At 41.8% G+C, this 19,582-nt stretch overlaps 1 protein-coding gene across 1 annotated transcript in view; it reads left to right on the forward strand.

Moving 5' to 3' along the window:
* map3k22 (mitogen-activated protein kinase kinase kinase 22) overlaps positions 1–19,582 on the forward strand; it is a 42,508-nt gene that overhangs the window by 19,192 nt on the left and 3,734 nt on the right. Inside the window, exons 6-16 of the mRNA XM_008396201.2 lie at positions 3,859–3,958; positions 5,215–5,331; positions 5,498–5,612; positions 7,466–7,599; positions 8,171–8,244; positions 9,221–9,282; positions 11,373–11,444; positions 12,182–12,346; positions 13,741–13,889; positions 14,006–14,137; positions 16,221–16,350. Of these exons, the coding sequence (XP_008394423.1) occupies positions 3,859–3,958; positions 5,215–5,331; positions 5,498–5,612; positions 7,466–7,599; positions 8,171–8,244; positions 9,221–9,282; positions 11,373–11,444; positions 12,182–12,346; positions 13,741–13,889; positions 14,006–14,137; positions 16,221–16,350 (1,250 nt within the window). The remainder of the gene's footprint in view (positions 1–3,858; positions 3,959–5,214; positions 5,332–5,497; positions 5,613–7,465; positions 7,600–8,170; positions 8,245–9,220; positions 9,283–11,372; positions 11,445–12,181; positions 12,347–13,740; positions 13,890–14,005; positions 14,138–16,220; positions 16,351–19,582) is intronic.

The following is a 19,582-nucleotide window of genomic DNA, read 5'->3' on the forward strand; positions in this document are numbered from 1 at the left end:
TGGTGGCAACTTTGTTCCATGTGAAATGAGTTCATGTTGTTCTGTCTTTGGCTGGGAAACCTTTGGCTTTCTAGAAAGTCCTCAGATGGACTACAAAATTTTAGGTTCCTGGTTTTTCCTGCATTAATTCCTCGTATGGCCAACACCTCTTCCGTTCCCTTTTGGAAGTGTGTGAATTTGGGAGGAAATGATGCTTCTCCTTCTGCCAAGTGTGTTGCATCTGTTCATAAAAGCTTAGTGTCACCTGGTGTTTTTGATAGGAATTGACACAGAAATCTCTCAAAATATAACAAAATAATGTAAAAGGAAGATTTGTCTGGAATAAAACTAATACATCTGCTCATTTTATTTGCATGTAAATTAAAAATGACATGTCAAAAACTATACCCTTTTCGATGACAAGAAGTATTATGCCATTATAATAATTGCTGACACGGCATTTGGATGATTCCAATGGCTCCATCCATTGTGTATAAAACTTCAAAAGAGAGGTTCCACCCATAATTTGTATTTCCTTTAGCTAATGTAAGCTTAAGGAAACTGTTTGGAAAACGGAAAAAGGACGAACGATCTCCAAGTCAACCAGCGTTGGTCCGACAATTTGGCCATCACCGAACCACCACAGCAAAGCTGATAAGAACTCCAGAATCAGACTGTTGACTTAGCAGGTGGACGTCCCCAGACTGTCCAGTTAGGAATATCGCGACACAAAACAGTGGTTCATCTGGGAAGGTCGTCCTCTGACTGTCAGTTTCCTCCCTGAAACTGGCCTCTGAATTGTGAACAGTACAAAATAATAGGCTGAAAAAGCTGCAGGTGTGTGATGCAGAGCCAAAAAACAAGGTAGAATTTTATGCAGCTCTTATTGTCCACACATTTTCTATAGGATTAACGACGGGTCTGTGAGAAGAAGCTTAATGGTGGCCTGTTTTTATCCGTCTCAAAACTGGTTTTGATGCATGTTGTTCAACCAGCGAGGAGAAACTGAGGCAAAAACTACAACAATTCCCGCCGCCTTCGTTCACAGTTATTTGGACCAAAGAAAGAGGAACTGGTTTGGTGATTAGAAAGCTGCAGGCTCACACAAGCGAGAAGGAGCGTGTCGTTCCAGCAGAATATGGATCCGCAATGAGCCCCTCCACTTTTTCACAGCCCTAATTGGCTGCTGCTGTGGAAGAGATAAGTTTTTCCACGCTGCTGTCTCTGTGTTCCTGCCTCCCTCTGTTTTCTAAGCCTCGCGGCTATCTGCTCGTCCTCACGAGTCCTGCTCACATCGCTCTGCTCTCCCAGAACAGACATCTCACTTTTGCGGAGGCACCACTCACACAGTCACAAGACATTTCCTCTTGCGTTAACGCGATACATATTCGCACGGGTTGTTATGGTGCACGGAAAAATCACAGTTCGGTACTTATCTCGGTTTTAAAACCACGACCTGTACATTTTTGGTTTACTTTTGGTAAGTAAACCAAATACAAATCTTTTAAACCTTGGTCAGCAGTAAAGAGAGAAGATGTTTCTTTTTCTTATCTTTTCTTTTTTTAATTTGAATTTATTGTTGTCTAAAACTTTAAAAAGTGGAAACTTTATGGAAATCACATGATTTTTGTCCACTACTAATTGACCAATTGGCTTAAAGCTGCTTCAGTCGAATAACTGAGTTCAGTTTTTTGTAAATTATGAGCTCTCTGGGATTCTACTTTTTCTGACAAAAATATGTTTTAGTATCCTTCAATTGATGAGGTTTTAAGAAAACAACAATAACTAACTAATTCTATAAACTAAATGCATCCTGTTAAAAACAGTAGCAAAAGTTTTAAGAGGATATTCAGATATTCTGGTGGAATAAGAAGGTCGGGTTGTTTCATTACCAACACAGCAGCAGCAGCCATAGCAAGTTTATTAATAAAACTGTGATGTTTGAATGAAAACTATGTATTTCATTTTTTCTGTGTCTCGATACAATACTCTCTGTCCGGAGTGCGTGTTTGTAATGAAGGCATTACACTTGTAGACTTAACTTTTTGTTTAGTTATTGCTAAATTTACCAACTTCAGTGCATTTTTTCCAAGTATTATAAAGACTTAATAGGAAAAAATTATTTACTGGCATTTTTGCCACGCATACATAAAGGGTTAGAAGATTAAAAAAACAAAACAAAAAAAAAACAGAAGTTTTATTTATGCTTTCACTGAAAATTTCTGCTAAATTTAAATCTTAAGTGAATATTCTTTGTAAAATCTAAATATTTGTTTTATTTGTTTTAATTCTGGTTCTAAAGCAGCGAAGGGCATCCATCCTGCAAATATCACAAGCCTGCAACTAAGGGCACATTTGAATTTAGCAAAAAAGAAAAAAAAAAGAAGCACAAACCTTTCTTTTATTCCCATAAGCCTCCGCGGTGAGACCTTTTTCGCTCTTTAAGACAACGGGATTGTGCAGAAACCGTGTAAATATAATGCCATATCCCATAAGCATCTGTAGCACTCGAGGTATTAGGAATCCATGAGTCAGGATAATCGTTTTGTCTGTCCACAATGGAATCAAACGGGAAGGTTTCTCTTTTCATTGGCAGGCGCTGAAGGTTTGAGGCAGGAAATAAGCGCTGCAGAGTGTCTCTCTCTTCCTTTGGCCAGAGAGTGAAGGACCAGAGCCAGACCTTTCCTCTTTTCTTCTTCTTTTTTTTTTCTTTGTCTGTGTGTGTATGTTTGTGATTTTTAGGAAAAGACAGAGCCAGCGTGCTGTGTGAAGGCAATCTTTCATCTGCAAATCTGTTCCTTTTCTATTTTTTTATTTTTTTCCCTCTGCAACTGTGTTTCCCCACGCTCGCTTGCAGAGGAAGGAAAGCCATATCTTTTAGCGCAGGACCCCCTTTTTTAGCCCTCCGCCACATCCCTCCCTGCTCTCTATCGCACACATCATCGCTGAATCTAAACAGTCGGGGAGCGTTTAGCTGCACCGTTGCTCGCCTCTGATCTGCAGGCCCGTCGATTCCCAGAATCCTCTCGTTTAAATGAGGGAACCGATGAGCAGTCATTAAGATAGGCAGAGCTCTGGCCTCTGATGAGGAAGCGATGGGATAAAAACAAGCTCTTTTATCAGTGTACTATAAAGAGTTGGTGGCGGCTGCAGATTCTTCGCAAGCAGAATGAGACTGATATCAGGCAAAGACATGCTGCAGAGAGTCTATTTTCTCAGGCTGTCTTCTTTATTTCCTAACTCACAGTCTGTAAATATCTCCACGTCTCTATATCTATCACTCTGTCACTCTCTAAAAGAGGAGGGAAAGACACACATCCTGCTGCTATAGCTGCCGCTCTAGATCCTCCCCCTCTCCAACCCCGCTTCAGCCCCCCTTCTTTCCTCTCAGGAAGTTTCCCATCTGCCTTTGTGCTGGCTTAGCGGAGAGACCCCGGCCGTTGTTGAAACAGCGGCCGATGCATACCCTGATTGGAAAGCATGCTCATGCATGTAGTTTTACAAACACGCGCGGCCCCGTATATGCGCTCTCTTGCAATCAGAGCGAAAGACAAAGTGATAACTGCAGACAGACTGTACATTTTCTCTGAGAAGGTTTATTCCCTCGCTTTTTTGTTTTTTCTTCGTTGATTAATCTTCTGTCAGTATCTTGCACGCCTTTGCACTCTTCTCTCCTTGACCCAGCCCGACCCGAACATTTTCCGCTCTCTTCGCCGCATTCGTGAAACAAATGACTTGTTTCGCGGCTACCGAAAGCACCGGAACAGAGAAAAAAAAAAGTGAATTCCTGTTAATGAGGGATCTTCTTGCAAAGTGTCTGCACCCAGAGATGTGACATGAATGGTTCCTAACGCTGCCGATGTTTCCGCCCCGTTTCAGGATCATACCGTTTCAGAGGCCGCTGAAGATCAAAGAGCTTCTGCAAAAAGTCACAGAGGCCTTTGGTCAGCAGATGGACCTCTTCTTTATGGAGAAGGAGGTAAGCGAAGGAAGGTTATTTTCTAACGCTGTACAGATTGAGTTGAATGAATGCAGAAAATATGTGAACATTTCTTTACACATTTTCTTCTGTAGTTACAAACACCCAGAATTTGCTGCAAGAGGAAGTAGTTGAAAAGAAAAGAGACAAAATGGATGATGGATACGAAGTCTCCAGATCTTTTATCTCAATACCACAAAAATAGCATTACCTGTTTAGCTGTGGTAATTATGCAGTGAACGTTTGACTTTGTGACAGTCTCGCTTGTTGAAGTCTGCAAAATGTAGCCGAGTGATTTGGTTAATGACGCTTTTAGGAGACCTCAGACACTGTGTGAGCCGCATAAACACGTTTTCTTTCTCCAAGCTGTTAACATCCTAATTACTCAGAAAAGCCTTGATTTTTTTTTTTTTTTTTTTTTTAGATTTGCAAAAAGAGAACAACAACCCACTCAGAACCTAGTAATCAGTACCAAGTTACAGAATGCGACTGAATAATAAACATTTGTTCATCAGTGTTGATGCTAGATTAAATTAGAAAACATTTTCACGCTTCATAAGACAAACCAATTGACATGGTATTACCTGTAATCAATTCCTGTCAGAATGCATATTCTGTTTGATGCAAATTTTTCCAAGACAATCAAATCACAGTCAGATTCATATAAAATACCAAAACGGTCCATCAGTGGCTTTGTGCAGCAGTGAGACACGTTTGTGGCATTGAGCCAGAGTACTTTCCATAGGAGAGGAAAAACAAAACGCATGAGACAAAGCTAAGCACAAAAGATGAGTAGTACTTTCCGTTTGTTTTGTTTTCAGCCTTAAAAGACTTTAAAAAAAGACACGGATGAAGGAAAACATTTCAGTTTTTCGGTTTTAGGTTTGCACTGCCTTTCATCTCCCCATTACACAGATGTGCAGTGATTCCCTGAGCAACTTCACAGGAAAAATGCAACTCACATTGCAGTCATGATTTCCCGTTAGAAAAAGAAGAAAAAGAAAGAAAAAAAAACGGCTTCAAATGTTTATGTGGATTTTAAAAGTTGCCGGGAGCTGAACATTTCACTGTCAAAACTCCAGAAACCATCTGCATCCTAAAGAGGGATTTTCAGCTTAAGTGCACAGGGAAAATCAGATAAAAGAATGTTTACTTTCTTTAATAAGAATCCCTTTCCCACCTCAACCTTTCTGAGACTGCCGCTGCTTTATGCAACGATAAGAAAAGAAAGGTCACGTTTGTGTTTGGTCCTTCAGCTGCTGCTGCCGCTGAAAAGCCAGGAGGACCTGGATCAGGCGGTGCTGTCTCTGGGCAACACTTCAGGAACTAACGGGCTGCTCAGGATTCTGCTGAAGACCCCTAAAAACAACCCTGTGAGTGGCTCTCATTGTTCACTGCGCATGTGCACCATTGAAACCCCAGCCGCTGTCACGAATGTGAGCTTTGAATAAAGTCATACTTCTTCCGAAAAGAGCAACGAATAAAGCTGTAATGCTGCCCTCACTCCCTCATCCGATGTCCTCTTCTTCCGGCTTGCAGTATCTGCAGGTGAACAGCCGGGACAAGCAGAGTGAGATGAAGTCGTCGCGGTCATTAGGAGACCTGAAGGGCTCGCTGCTCAAAGGGTCGGAGAGGGTCCGCAAACACTCAACGGGTGAGCTTCCGCCGATCTCACGGAAAAGTCGTGGGTAAAGATGCACTGAGAAACCAAAAAAAAAAAAGCTGATCTGTGAACAATATGTTCTTAAGACCCATCAAGTCGCAGTAAAATGAAACTACATTTGTGAAATGCCTGTAGTCCAATCCCCACCTGCAAAAGAGTGAGAGAGAGCAAGACTTACAGCAGGTAACAGGAAGGCTGAAAGGAGAACACCAAAGTTGTTCTAACATTTCCTTGTGAGCTTTTAGCCTCTGTCTGGAAACATGTTGGATTTGGAAATGCGGGTAAATGTTTGGAAATCTTAAAGTAAAGTTAAGAATCTACATTCTTCAGGCCAAAAACTTTCTTTGTAATCATTTTTGTCTCTGTTTTAAAACCATAAAATCCTTTTTGGCAATAACTACTGTATTTAGCACATGAGGTGTGATGTTGTCACAGGAAGGATAAAAAATATTACTAATAGCGTTCTTGCAATCTAATGGGGAGATTGATGCTGGAAATGGTCTTTGATGTTTCTGATTGGTGCATCTTTACTTGTGGGCTGTTTAGACTAAATAAATTAGGATAAAACCTATTACTAGGAATCTGCTGAGTTTAAAACTCAGATCAGGACACTGCATGGAATCCTCTACTGTCAGGATTTTCTTTTCACCCTGTTTCTGCCTGTCACAAAAAATGTTTTTTGAGAAATGAAGGCTGCCGCCGGTCAGAACAGAAGACGCAAACTGTAAGCGAAGGCAGGGAAACGTCATGTCAAAGCAAGGACGCACTTTCCTTCAGAGCAAGCCACCACCAGCATATGAAGAATCCCTTTTTCCCTTATAAAGGCATCATTTGACATTTTACAATTTTTTTGGGAGGGAAAGGGGGGAAATGCACAGCGGATTATTGTAGATTTAATCTTTTAATCGAACGCTGAGTGAGACGAATGTTTCCCCAAAATGTCAAAGTAATCCTCCCAGACAGATTGGTGTCGTGTCATAGTCTTTGTGGCTGGATAACACAGCGCAGCGCAGTGCAGGTCTGTTGTCCCTCCTGGCATATCTGGTAACTCGGCGTGAAGAGGAAGTCTTCTCTGCGGAGCAGCGTTTTTTTGGTCCTTTACATCAGCTCTGCTCAGAAAGGTCAGCGTCTTAACTCGCGCGTTCCAAATCTTAAACACGAGCAGCAGCAAACCGTTTGCGTTTTCCAGTTTGAAGGAAAAGCACTGAAATTTCACGCCAATCTATCTCCTTTTGAATGCTGTCCCTGTACCAGCACCCATCAGTCACATCTGTTGTCCTGCTGTAAGCATGAAAAGAAGAGGGGGAGGAGGAGTGGCGGCAGATAGGAGGCGACAGGAGAGCGCGGTCACGGTCTACGGTTGAGCGAAGATGTGATGTGAGCCTGGGTGCCTTGAAGACGGTCCAACAGCAGGAGAGGGGAGGGAGATCATGCAGTGAGGAGAACACCAACCTGTGTTGAACAAAGATTTGTAGTTTTCACGTTTGTGATTGTTCAATTTAAGCTTCTTTTTTTTTTTTTTTTTTTCTGGTGAATTTCTTCAAATCCCTCTCAGCTCAATCAGTGATAGCTTCAGTCTCTGTTACAAGGACAAGTCCTCAGGCTCTGCAGCAGCGCGGCAGGCAGGCCGAACGTTTGTCACAGTAATTGAGGTTAGAGGTGGCGGCAGCGTGGTTTAGTAAATCATCTCCGACTCTCTTGAACTTGAATCCAAGAATAACACACTCTCCCTCCTATTCCATCTTTCCCTCAATCGACGCTCTTCATCTCCTCACCCTCGTTTTGATTCGGCTGCATCCCATCTTTTTTCTGCTTCTCATCCTCCAACCGGCGGCTTTTCTCAGGTTCTCTCCACACCGGCCGGACGTCCCCTCCTCCGGGCAGCGTCCCTGAGGAGCAGCAGCAGATCGCTCGTCAGGGCTCGTACACCAGCATCCACAGCGAGGGGGAGTTCATCCCAGAGACCTCTGACCAGAACGTAAGCTCTGCACCGCGTGACAGATGTTGTTCAGCAGTTTTCAGGGTTTCTGAGAGGACTTAAAATGTCTTTTATGTTTGGTGATCTTCATTCCAAGGCCGAAAAGATTTTATTCTGCGTCTGAAATTACATTTGCAGACATTTACATTCATGGAGTTAACTTAAAATCTTGCTTAATACATTCATGTTTTGTGAAAGCAAAAAAGATTAAAAAAAAAAAAGGTGAAAGTCGATCTCAGAAACATTTTCTGATAACTTCTTTAGTGAAATGAAGGTGTAACTTTTTTTCCCCTTTTCATTTTTGACAGTTTTTAATACAAAGGTTTCCAAACCTTTCACGGCTTCACGTTTTTCATACTTTAACAAAGCAGTTTTTTTTTTCTTGCTTTCTATAGTGAACATTTTTTAATTCTGATGCAGCTGCTTGACATTTGTGCATAACACCTGAATCTTTATTTGAATTCTGCTGTGCGGCAAAATGCTGGAGACTCAAATCTGTTTGTCCCCATCTCCACCACATCACTGGCTGCTCATGTGACCTTTGCTCTCTCTGTGTCGTTGCGTCTGTCAGATGCTGGATCCCTTCGGCAGCGCAGGCAACTCGCTGTCAAGCAGCTGTCAGTCAATAGATCAAGCTCTGGACAGGTGAGTGTTGGTGCAGATGCTGGGATTCACGATCATCATTTATGTAGATTCATGGTTATGTTCCTAAACCAGCGTTGACGATATGAGATTGTTTAAAAAAAAAAAGAAGCAGTGACAGATTGAAGTTTGTATATCTGACCCTTTCCCGGGCTGACTGTGTGGGAAGAAAATCGGAATCAGGTCATTTTGCTGTTGCTATAGTGACTAAACTTCTTATCTGGACGCCTGGATTCCTCTGTTATCACGGGAGCAAGGATGTTGGTCACTGAGTGGGAGATGTGACGGACGGAGTGAGACGATGAAAAGACCGAGCCAGAAAACAAGAAAGGAAAAAAAACAGAGAAACCGACATGAAAGAGAGAGAGAGAGAGAGAGAGAGAGGACTGAATCAGAGTCGAAAGGAAAATAAAAGAGTAAGCGAGTGCGAGGTTTGAGAGAGCAGGAGGACGGAAACAGTTCTACCTGCACAAGGCTTATCAGCGCTCCAGGCTGCAGAACAATGGCAGGAAACAAGTGCATGGAACTTTTCCCCGCGAGCGGGCATGCGTGCCCCTTATCCAGGGTCTCGTGGCCCCGCGCCGCCCTGCGGTCAGCAGAGACGTCACTTTCTGGAGGGGCTGGTCACAAACACCCAGGGAAAGTGGGAGGCTTGGAGGGGATGGGAAGGGAGTGCATTTAAGAATATACAATACACTCAGCTTGACTGCCAGGTCAGCAATGCCAGAACGTTTTTTTTCCTCACTGTTTTCGTCGTCTTCTTATTACAAAGAGGTCCCAGCTTATCTGCTGTAATTCAGAACACTGTTCTTGAAACACCCGGCGTGTCTAACTGTAAAATACTTTCAACACAAGCAGCATTTCGAGGCTCCGCTTTGCTGCCGGTCAGACTCTGTTTTGAAGATAAGGGGTGGGGGGATTACCAACCAAACAAGCAAACGATTCCTGAACTTTTTCTACTTGTTCTTTATCATTTCAGCCCTCCGTTCTCACAGAACAACCGGGACAATAATTACCTGAACCTCAACTACGAATACAAAGGTAAGAGACAGACGATCTGCTGCAGCCACTTCAGTGCTCTGATTGTCTAGTTTGTCAGTTTAGTTAGACGGCTGTGATTGGGAGATTTGGATCCTTGCCATGCACTGATAATGGATTTAACAGTCCCCAGTTAGAAGTCCCTGTTTTAAGCTTCTCCGCAGCTTTTATCCTTGTCTTCTGCGTTCCTTGGTCTTCATAATGGTGCTTGTTGAATAATGTTCTCTAATAAACCTCATCACATACCAACTGAAATGCTGTTCCAGTTATGTTATGTACTATTTAAATTATTCCCGAAGGTAATTGTTAGCATCAGAATACTGGGGGAAATGAAAACAAATGCCTGGCAAATTAAAATTTCTTATATTTTTGTGACTTGATTAAAATTTTTCTTGTCATATTAATTGCAGCGTCTGCAATTAATTGTTGAAACTAATCGATTTTTCATCAAAAACAATATATTGACAAAGTAAGCAAATTTTTCAACGTAAGACCCCTTTTTGCTGCTAAATCACTGATTAAATCGACATAAGCTCAACAAAAGGGTTACTTAGTGTTAACATCTGGCATTTAGGTTATTCAGCCAACAGATTGGTGCAATCTCAAGGAAGTTTCTTTCAAGTGTTTCGGGAACTCCTGATCATTCATGAAACTTCTTGGAAAAACCACTTCTTTAGAGATGTGACCTGTGAAACGCTGACATTACCGTTGGGGATGTCTGTGCTTGCTAGAACACGTTTACCTTTGAGATGGTAGTTCAGGCTTAAGTAGCGTCGGTGCTCCTTTGGGCAGAACTTGTACACAATAATGTCCCTCGTCCCTTTCGATTGTGTTTTGAAGCAAAAATTAACAAGAGAAGCGACTTTGTTGTTGTTTTGCGGACGTCAGAATTAAGAGCACACCAGAAACACAGTATAAAAGGCTTCAGCTGGGGACCTTTTTATGTAAAATGGAAAAATACAATTAGTTAAATAGAACATTTTTAACGTCTTTTAAAATCTACGTAATTTATTCATCAAAATTAAAGTCAGAGCAATAGCTTTTAGTTGAAAGTTTGTTGAAAACAATGCGTCATTTTCCTAAAACTCTGCTGATCCATCACTTAAAATCCCAGTACAACGCATTAAAAGTCAGTGGTCTGAGAGCGCTGTTCATTTTTACCTTTTTTTTTTTTTTTAGTAGCCCTAATAAGAAGTGGCTTCTCATGACCAGTCATCAGCCCCTTGAAGCCCCTCTACTCGGGTCCCCTGGCTTCCTGTCTGTGTCTTCAGAACACGGATCAAAGAAAGCAGCATGGCAGTCAACGCCACACTAACCCTTCCGAGCGGAGCAGTTTTCCCAGTCTGCTCTCTTCTTTTTGCCTCGCGCCGCTCGCTCCCCATCACGCACCGAATTAAAAAAAAACAACAAAAAAAAAGAAAGAAATGCTGCACGGTACATTAGGACGCAACTGCACACACAGGCTCTCCTCTCCCCAGATGTAGAGCCCAGCCCCCTCCTGTCACGGCCTACGGTGTTTATCATTCCCTGTGAGTAGATTTTTCCCCTCCGTCCCATGTTACCAAACACAGAAAATAACTCCCGTCTCCATGGGGATACAACCACAATAACAGCGCTGGAGCAGGCCATCATGTGACGGAACAGCTGCTTTCAATTGAGACCCAGTAACCCCTCTTCTCCCCCCTCACCACTACGATCACCACTCCTAGCGCGTGTGCTGCGAGGGTCGCCGCTCACGTGCGTCAACGGGGCTCCCCACCTGCTTTTAATACGCCTGGAGGAATGTTTCCAGTTTCTGCCTGGGCTGCATCAGGGTGACGCAGCAGCATCAGCTTCAGCTTCAGCGGGGCTACATGTGTGGAAAGCTGCGTGTCATTCTGCTGAGCTCAACTCTGATTTGACATGCACGGATGAGCAGGAACAGTGCGCTGAGACTTGTCAGATGTGATCTATGGAAATGCGAGCTTCTCTAATCATTGCACTCCATCAGTGCGTCGGTGCAGATTTGGAGAGGTGCTGAGAGGTGGATGGGTGTAAGGGGAAACTAAATGTTTCGGCGAGTGAAGGTTTTGCCTCTTTGCTCCCTCTTTCAGGTCGACACGGGAAGGGAGGAACTTTCCCACGGCAGTTCCAGTTGCCCAATCGCAGCAAGGATTATGGCGACCGTAAGAAATCACCTTTGCTACAAAGTCAACAGATTGCCATGCTTAAATAAAGAAAGCACAAAAACATTGCGTGTTGGTTTTAATTTTAAAGAGTTCCTTTCTGGAACATTATGGCAGGTTGTCGAGATTGAAGCAATTACCGGTTCCTGGCTGGAAAATGCAAAGTTGTAACAATAAGATCTTAGTTATATATCTTGGAAAGACATCAGACAAGATAAACCTAGTGTGTCAGTTCCATAGTTACCTCCTGCTTTACACATAGCAGAAAGCATACAATGACATTATTGGTGGGTAATCTGAATATGCATCGTCTTGGGCACTGTTTGGAACCATACGCACTGAGGGAACCATCTGTTCTCTGTGCCGGTTGGCATCTGGGAGCTGACCCCTTCTGAATTATAATTTTTTTACTTCAACATTCCTCCCCCCTTTTTTGTTTTTTTTGTTTTAGCCCCTGACAAAACACTTTTCTCATATAAACTTGGTGCATTAAGTGTTTCAGCGCTTGTTTCCAGGCAGCTGCAAGTAATTGCTCACTCTGAGGCTAACCTTGACTAGCTGTGATTTATGTCTCCCTGTGGCGAACCCAAACTTGTATAAAAATACAGCGGCCTTCTTCCTGTCTAAAGGGAAGTGGGACTGAGTGGTGAGAGACTCTGGCCGGCGTTGAGTCTTGGCCTCTAATGAGTAACAGAATGAGAGAGGGAAAAAAGTCACCAATGTGTTTCTGCTTGCAGGTCGCAGGACGCTCCCGCGCAGCTTCATGCCCCAGGAGAACCTTTTCCAGCTGGTTCCCTCCAGTCGCACACGCAGCTATAACGGCGACAGCTCGCTGACATTCAGCGACCTGCGCTCGCTGGGCCGGACTGCCGACAAAAGCTGCCAGCGCGGCACTGCCAAATGTAAGTAGTGTGGCCTAACCCGAAAACCTTTATGCAAGACTGTCTTCAAAAAACAAAAAATGTGCGAAAGAGACAAAGTGAGACCGCTGCAGGTAAAATTACGTTCCTGACGGTTTTCAAGACCTATGATTGGAGTTACTGCACAATGTGGGAAAACTATAGAATTCAAGAAAAATGTTCTAGGGCTGGATAAGTATGGAAAAGAAGCAAGTATGGGAAAATGTTATTTGATATCCTGTGATCTTAAAAATTCCATCCGTCCGTCCGTGCGTTTCAGAACTTTTCCTCTTTTTTTAATCAGTGCTACGTTGGATGAACAAATCTGTCTGCAGATGAGTTGTGATGTAATTTTGGATGCAAACAAGCAGGTGACTAAAGGCTGGGGGTAATGTTTGCTCACTGTGTGAGAGGCAAGCCAAAAATGGAGCAAAAAAATCTGTTTACAATAATAATTAAAAAAAACAGCAAATCTTCACACTTTAAGTTGTAACTGAACATCTGGCTTTTTGTAACCATTTGTTGCTTAGTTCCTCTTTAAATACATAAATAAATATTATTTTTCTTAAACACTGAGTTAATTAGCCTCATAAACTGATAAAAACACAGCCGTGCTTTAATATTTAAACAGTTTTTTTTTTTTCAGCAAAGCGTTTTCCGTTAACACAAGTGGGGGAAAACCTTGAGTTGTTACGCCGAAACGGCTAGTGCCAAATCAAAGATAATCCGTTCTCCCTTTAGCCCTCCGTCAGCCTTATTTTAATTCCTGGTGATGCAGAGTGTGAAGGAGCAGCAGTGATGTACAGTAATGCCGTAAGTCTCCACAGGCATAATTCCTCTGTGATCGACGCAGACGCAGACCATGTCGCAGGCTCCCTGATCACATCTGCAGTTTGTTCTGAAACAGCCTCTGTCATCTTGCCAAAGCTCGGCTCAGCAGTCTGTGGTCGACGTCTCCGTCTCGCTGTCCTCACCCACGCACAACCAAACAGTCTAATGCGGCCACAAAAGCAGCGGGCTAATTCCAAAACAAAGTCTCAGAGTCTGGGACTGGAGCGGATGAGCGCTGCCGAGACGATCTTTCTAAGGTTTTGACAACTTTTGCGTCGGCGGGTTGCGGTTTTCACTGCCTGGCTGTCTTATCTGGGGTTTCCCTGAATCTGAGAGGGTCTGCGGTCGGAGCTCTTCAACAAACCAAGGTGGATTTGACATTCTGTCTGGGAGGGTTTTACTGTCTAAGCAGTGTTTTATTGCTTTGGAACTCGGTGCTCGCTCAGATCGGTTTATCACAGTGCCGCTGTTGCTGTCTGTCTTCGAGGGGCTTAGTTGGCAAAAAAAATAAAATAAAAAAATTAGCCAGCGGTGGGTTTTCATCATCTGGTGTTGTTTTTCTGCAGCACCACGGGCGCCAGTCAACTGGCGGCAGGGAAAGCTCTTGGGACGAGGGGCGTTTGGGGAGGTCTACCTCTGCTACGACGCAGATACAGGCCGCGAGCTGGCCGCCAAGCAGGTGCCCTTCGATCCTGACAGCCAGGAAACGAGCAAGGTGAGGTTTGTGCGCAAATATGTTTGGAATAAACCTGGATTTTTTTGTGTGTGTGTTTTCTTTTTTGCAAAATTCTTAATAAATGTAAAGGTATAGAGTGATCTTTTTTTCTGTAGGAAGTGAATGCTCTGGAGTGCGAGATCCAGCTGCTGAAGAACTTGCGTCATGACAGGATCGTTCAGTACTACGGCTGTCTGCGGGACCTGGAGCATAGAAAACTCACCATTTTTGTTGAGTTTATGCCTGGGGTGTGTATTCTGCTGCCTAGTACTTATGCTTTGAACATACTTTGAACATATTAATGCTTATATTTACATGTCAAACATGAACTGAGCATAAACTTTTATGCTGAAGAGAGCTTCAAAGGTGAGGACTTGGTGACTGCTGTGTGCATATTCTGGTTCTGAGTCATATAAGAACCTGAAGCTGGAAGGATATCTTCTTGCTTTTAAAACTTTACTAATTCCTTCCATTTTATGTAGATGAGCCCTGAGCATTTGACAGCCCAGAGGCATTAAATTCTGCACACAGAGCTAATTGTATTGTGGAAAGAAAATGCTTTTACTTTGAAGGTGACTGCTGTGGTTCCACTGTTGGGTTGCTACTTCAGTGCCCTCATTCAACAGTACATGCTCCTCGGTATCTTTAGTATCAGTTTGCACATTAAAGGTACTGCAAAGGACCGTTTAGAATGCAAGATTAGCTTGGTGTTATTTCCAGTCGTCATAAGAAGGCATTTTGCATGGCAATATGATATTCATACTGTTGGATGGAGTTTCACTAATTCGGAAAATCAGATTACGCAGCCATAATTGCTTCCTTTTTTTTTTTTGACATTTTCTTCGAAGTAACGATTATTTATAGGAAAAGAACGCTTAATTTGTACACATGGCTTTATTAAGTTACAATGCCTATAATGTATTTAGCAACAGACATTTTGAGCTAGGTGCCCATCCTGCTTTAGAGTTAATATAATCTAGCTGTCAAAACTTGTGTCCTTGTTGCCCTATGTAAGTGACTGTGCTTAAAGGCATAGTCCTAATGAACTATAATGACTATATTTCAGATCTATATGATTTTAAACTTTATTTCTAATGCTAAAGCTGATATTTCTTTCACCCCTAATCTTTGGATGCATCAAAGCTATTCCTGAACTTAATCATTTCTGGTCTACAGATGCATAAAGAAACTGTGAGTACTTTGATGCACCTTTTGAGTTGAATAAAAATCACATCAGATTAAGATTGCGGACATAAGCTGTGATGCAGAAATGGGATAGTTATGTATCTGCTTCATTTTCACTAGGATTTAAAAAAAATACTACTGCTATCAAATAACCCACATCTGGCTTTTGTGTCTTATTTGTTATTTTACTTTAGAGAGAGAAATTTTTTTTTCAAAAACTCAAACAAAACTAGAAATCATTAGTAACCGGGAAAATTTGGGTCAGTGCATAGCTACATTATTTCGCAAATTATTAGTAAGGAAAGCTAAAGAATTTTGTATTGGAACTGTGGCTTCATTTCAAAATGTTTTTGATGATGACTTATGAGGATCATTAAAAACACTCTGCATAGCCTTCGTTTAAATCTCGGCTGTTTTTAAGAAAGACTCCTGCAGTCGATTTCAGCTAGAAAACAATTTGAAAAACGTCACCAGCTGTCACCAAACATGGTCTCAGTGGTTAATGTGAGCAGAACAGCCTGTTTTATGGGATCATTTTCTGTGAAAATGAGCTCTTTAGTGAGAGACTGTCGCCTGTTGATCTTTTTTTTTTCTTCTTTTTTCTAGAATTTCTCGGTCTTAGTCACACATTGTCTGGAAATGGAAACGTTTATAGTGTGTTGGAGTTGGCTGATGTAAGAGAGGATGTGACAAGGGGCCAAGGTTTTGTGGGTCTGTGCTCGATAAAACTTGAGTGGCCCAGGGAAGGAGCCGGTGGTTTAGAGTGGGAGGGCTAAGCTCGAGGTTTGTCTTAGAGGTGTGTTGTTGACAGCTGAAAGTAAGGAGAAACATGTTTTTTTTTTGTGTTTTTTTTTATTGCATCTTAAGTGGTATTGGATCACACCTTCACTCCGCAAAGATTTACTTTGGAAGAACTTAAAAAGGGAACTAAAACGGTGTTTGATCTCAGCATCAGACAATCCTCTTTCGGCGCTGTTTACATATTTGGGTTTCGTGTTTGGAATTTGGCAGCGAGGCGCCGTTTCCATTACAAAAATAACTCTTGTTTGAGTGTATTGGTAGCTGTGATGAATCTCGCTGCGAGCGTGATTCATTTTTCCACACGTTCTCATAAAAGCTGTTGTTGCTCTTTCGCTGTCCCACCAGGGCTCAATAAAGGACCAGCTGAAAGCCTACGGGGCCCTGACGGAGAAGGTGACAAGGAGATACACCAGGCAGATCCTTCAGGGAGTTTCCTACCTGCACAGCAACATGATTGTGCACAGGGACATCAAAGGCAAGTGAAACCGGAATCCTGTAAAGGTCAAAGGGGAGCTTTAATTCGATGTATGACTTCTAAAACTTCAGAGAAACTGAACCAGTCGCTCAGAAAACTATAAAATTTTGCAGGGTTTCCCCCAGAAAACTTGCTAGGCCCGGTGGTGGGAGCGTCAAGGCGGTACACCGGCGGTCTACCGTGTTTATGTATTAAAAGATGTTAAGTTGACAGAAAATATTAAAGTATTACTGTATAATTATATGTTACAGGAAAACATCACCAGTGAAATGCTATTTAAACCCACAACTAGTCTAAAAATAACAAATTTGCACTTCTGTTTAATCCAAATTAAGTCAGCAGCTCCATCAGGCCCCCAGGAGCTTCAGGGACCCCATAAACGCTAATATGTTAAAACAGATCACAGATACATAAATATAACACTTGTTTATTGAGATTATCAATGCTGTTAAACTTGATTCAATTTCAGCATACATAAATTAAAAGATTTTAAATTGTTTAACATTTAAATGCAAGATTTTAAGGAGCTGGCAAGTTTACTTTGTAAAACTTCAAAGAACAATGTTCATAGTTAGATTGTTTTGTTACCATAGCAACAGTCTGATGCTGTGAGTTTAATCTTTGAATTTACAAATACAAATTAGTAAACTGCGATTATAACTTATTGCTTTTTAGGCTGGCCAATTAAACTACTCCCTTCTGCCATATTTCACTAAATCTAACACAGAAACTCTTAGAGGTGCTGATGATTTTAGCAGCTAGAGGGGCCCCTAAGTCAAAGTCTGCGCAAGGCCTCATGCAGCCTTGGACCGGCCCTGCATGATGAGTTAAATCTGCTGCACTACACAGAGATGCGCAACAAACGGGAGATTTGGCTTTAGTAGTGTTTCCATTTTGTGTCTGTTGAGTTTTTAATCGTCGCAGAAACTATTCTGGTTGGTCGAGTTTATGGGACTCGACCGTGCCTGACGGTCATGAGTTTCTCATATCTCTGTGCGGCCGCGCACATTAATAAGTAGACAACGCATTTGATATGGTTTGATGCATCATGTAACCGGAAAAATAATACTAAAAATAATAATTAAATAATATAAAATTAGCGTGATGCGTGACTCCGAGGAGAGCCTGAAAGCTCCTCACTGGGCTGAACCTACATGATGAGGTTAGCGCTGCTCGTTATCCACAAACGCTCCGGCCAACTGGGACCAGAGACAAACTTTACAGGGAAGACAGACACAGAGCCACACTGTACCCAGCATGTCGAGATGTAAACGCAGCGTATAATTGTTCGTTCACAAAGATAAATAATTCTCACCGCTCCACAACGCAACCTCTGAATTCGCTACAAGTTATTCGCGGCGGGTTTTAAACTCTTACCTAGAGTTCTCCAAGGGATCATAATTCCTCACAGTAAGTTGATGTAAATATCCATACACGTCAGCCTGTGTCCAGTTTGAGTGAAAGGAGGCGGCAGGGCGCGATCCCGCTGAGGTAAAACAGCGGCAGCACCAGCTGTGTGATTAGTCCGTGCGCTATCGGCTTTAAATACATAAACTATAAACCTATCTACTATAAACCTATCCTTTAGGATAAATCTGCTCTGCTAGTGAAATGCTCAGAGCAACAGAGACGCTTACAGCCCGGCTTTAAAATAAAAAAATAAAAAAAAGATATTGTTTTTTTTTTTCATTGAAACTTAAACAAGCAACGCTTAGCCTGGCGGCGAGGCTAGTAAACCGTGGCGGGACACCAGGCTTATAATACACTGGGGGAAACCCTGGTGGGGCGTAATAGCGAAATGGAAGGCGATGCGTAGTTTTCCATATGTTTTACAAATAAACGTGCAAAAAAAATGTGGCATGCTTTTGTATTCACCTCTCTTTACTCAATCGCTTTATAAAATCCTGCAAAACTAATTGTCTTCAAAAGTCGTTTGGTATTTGGAGCATAAAATCTACCTGTGCATAATTTAATCTCGGTAACACGCACATAAAGTTGACGTTAACAGACGTTCTCTGTCCAGTATGACTGAGTGTGAAGCAGTTTGCAAAGACGGACAAAATTTGCAGTCTATGATAAGACTGCAACTAACAATTGGTTTAGTAATTGATTATTCTATTGATTATTTGGACAATTAATTGTAACATTCTACAAATTTTTTTTATTTAACCACTTCAGGTTTTTTCTATGTATGTGTATATTTGCTTAGCACATCTGTAGACTAGGACTGGAACAACTAATTAGATTAATTAGAATGAATTGATTTTTGAAATAATTGTCCACTAATTTAGTAAACAATTAATTGTTAAAGAACAATACCCATAATCAATTAAGCCAAAACTGTACAAAACATATTTACATTTCAGATAAGAAAAAAAAAAAACTTAAATATTTTCAGCCTAGAAATTTTCATGTAGCATAGTTTTAGCTTAAAATTCAGTAATAAGAAAAATCCTGTAAGGTACATTTTGCCATCCAATTATTATTATTATTATTATTATTATTATTATTATTATTATTATTATTATTATTATTATTATTATTATTATTATTATTATACTATTATCTATAGTATTGCATACCCCAAAAGATTGCAGCTCTGTTGGCAGAGAAAGAACAAATGCTTGCCACACTTTTAAGATTATTTGTACAAACCACTTATCATTTGCCTCCGACTTCACAAACATTCGCCACTTTCATGTTGGTCTGTCAGAAAAAAAATCCCACTATTCAACATGTAAGGTTGTTCCCATAGTTTCTTTTTTCATTTGTCTTACTCAGAACGGGGATGGAAAACTGCACTATTTTAACATCTCCTCTGAGGTATATTAGGCTTCACGCTGGTGAAGGTGGCTCGACAGTCTAAAAATGCTCGACACCGGACGGAAAGGCTTTGGTTTTTCTGCCCGCAGCTTTGGGAGTCGCTGCTTCGTTAGGCCGCAGCAGCCAAGAAAGAGGGAAACATCCCGTCTGGTTGTGTCAGTAGAGGGAAAAAAAAAAAGATAGTGGGTCACCCGGGACGCAGCCAGGCTCCATGACAGCACATGTGGGTGGGATTTTCCACTTGGAAATGCTCCACACGTTTAATATGGCGTGAGGTCAGCTCGCCACACAAGAACATCGTTTCCCTCAACAGAAAATGTCAGCTCAGGTGGTATGTGACTATAGCTTGAGACTTTTTCTGAAGCTAATGTTTCAAAAGAAGGCAAACAAATGGAAATTCCTGAGTTTT

The sequence above is a fragment of the Poecilia reticulata genome, linkage group LG20, assembly GCF_000633615.1.
Source record: "Poecilia reticulata strain Guanapo linkage group LG20, Guppy_female_1.0+MT, whole genome shotgun sequence".
Lineage (NCBI taxonomy): Eukaryota > Metazoa > Chordata > Actinopteri > Cyprinodontiformes > Poeciliidae > Poecilia > Poecilia reticulata.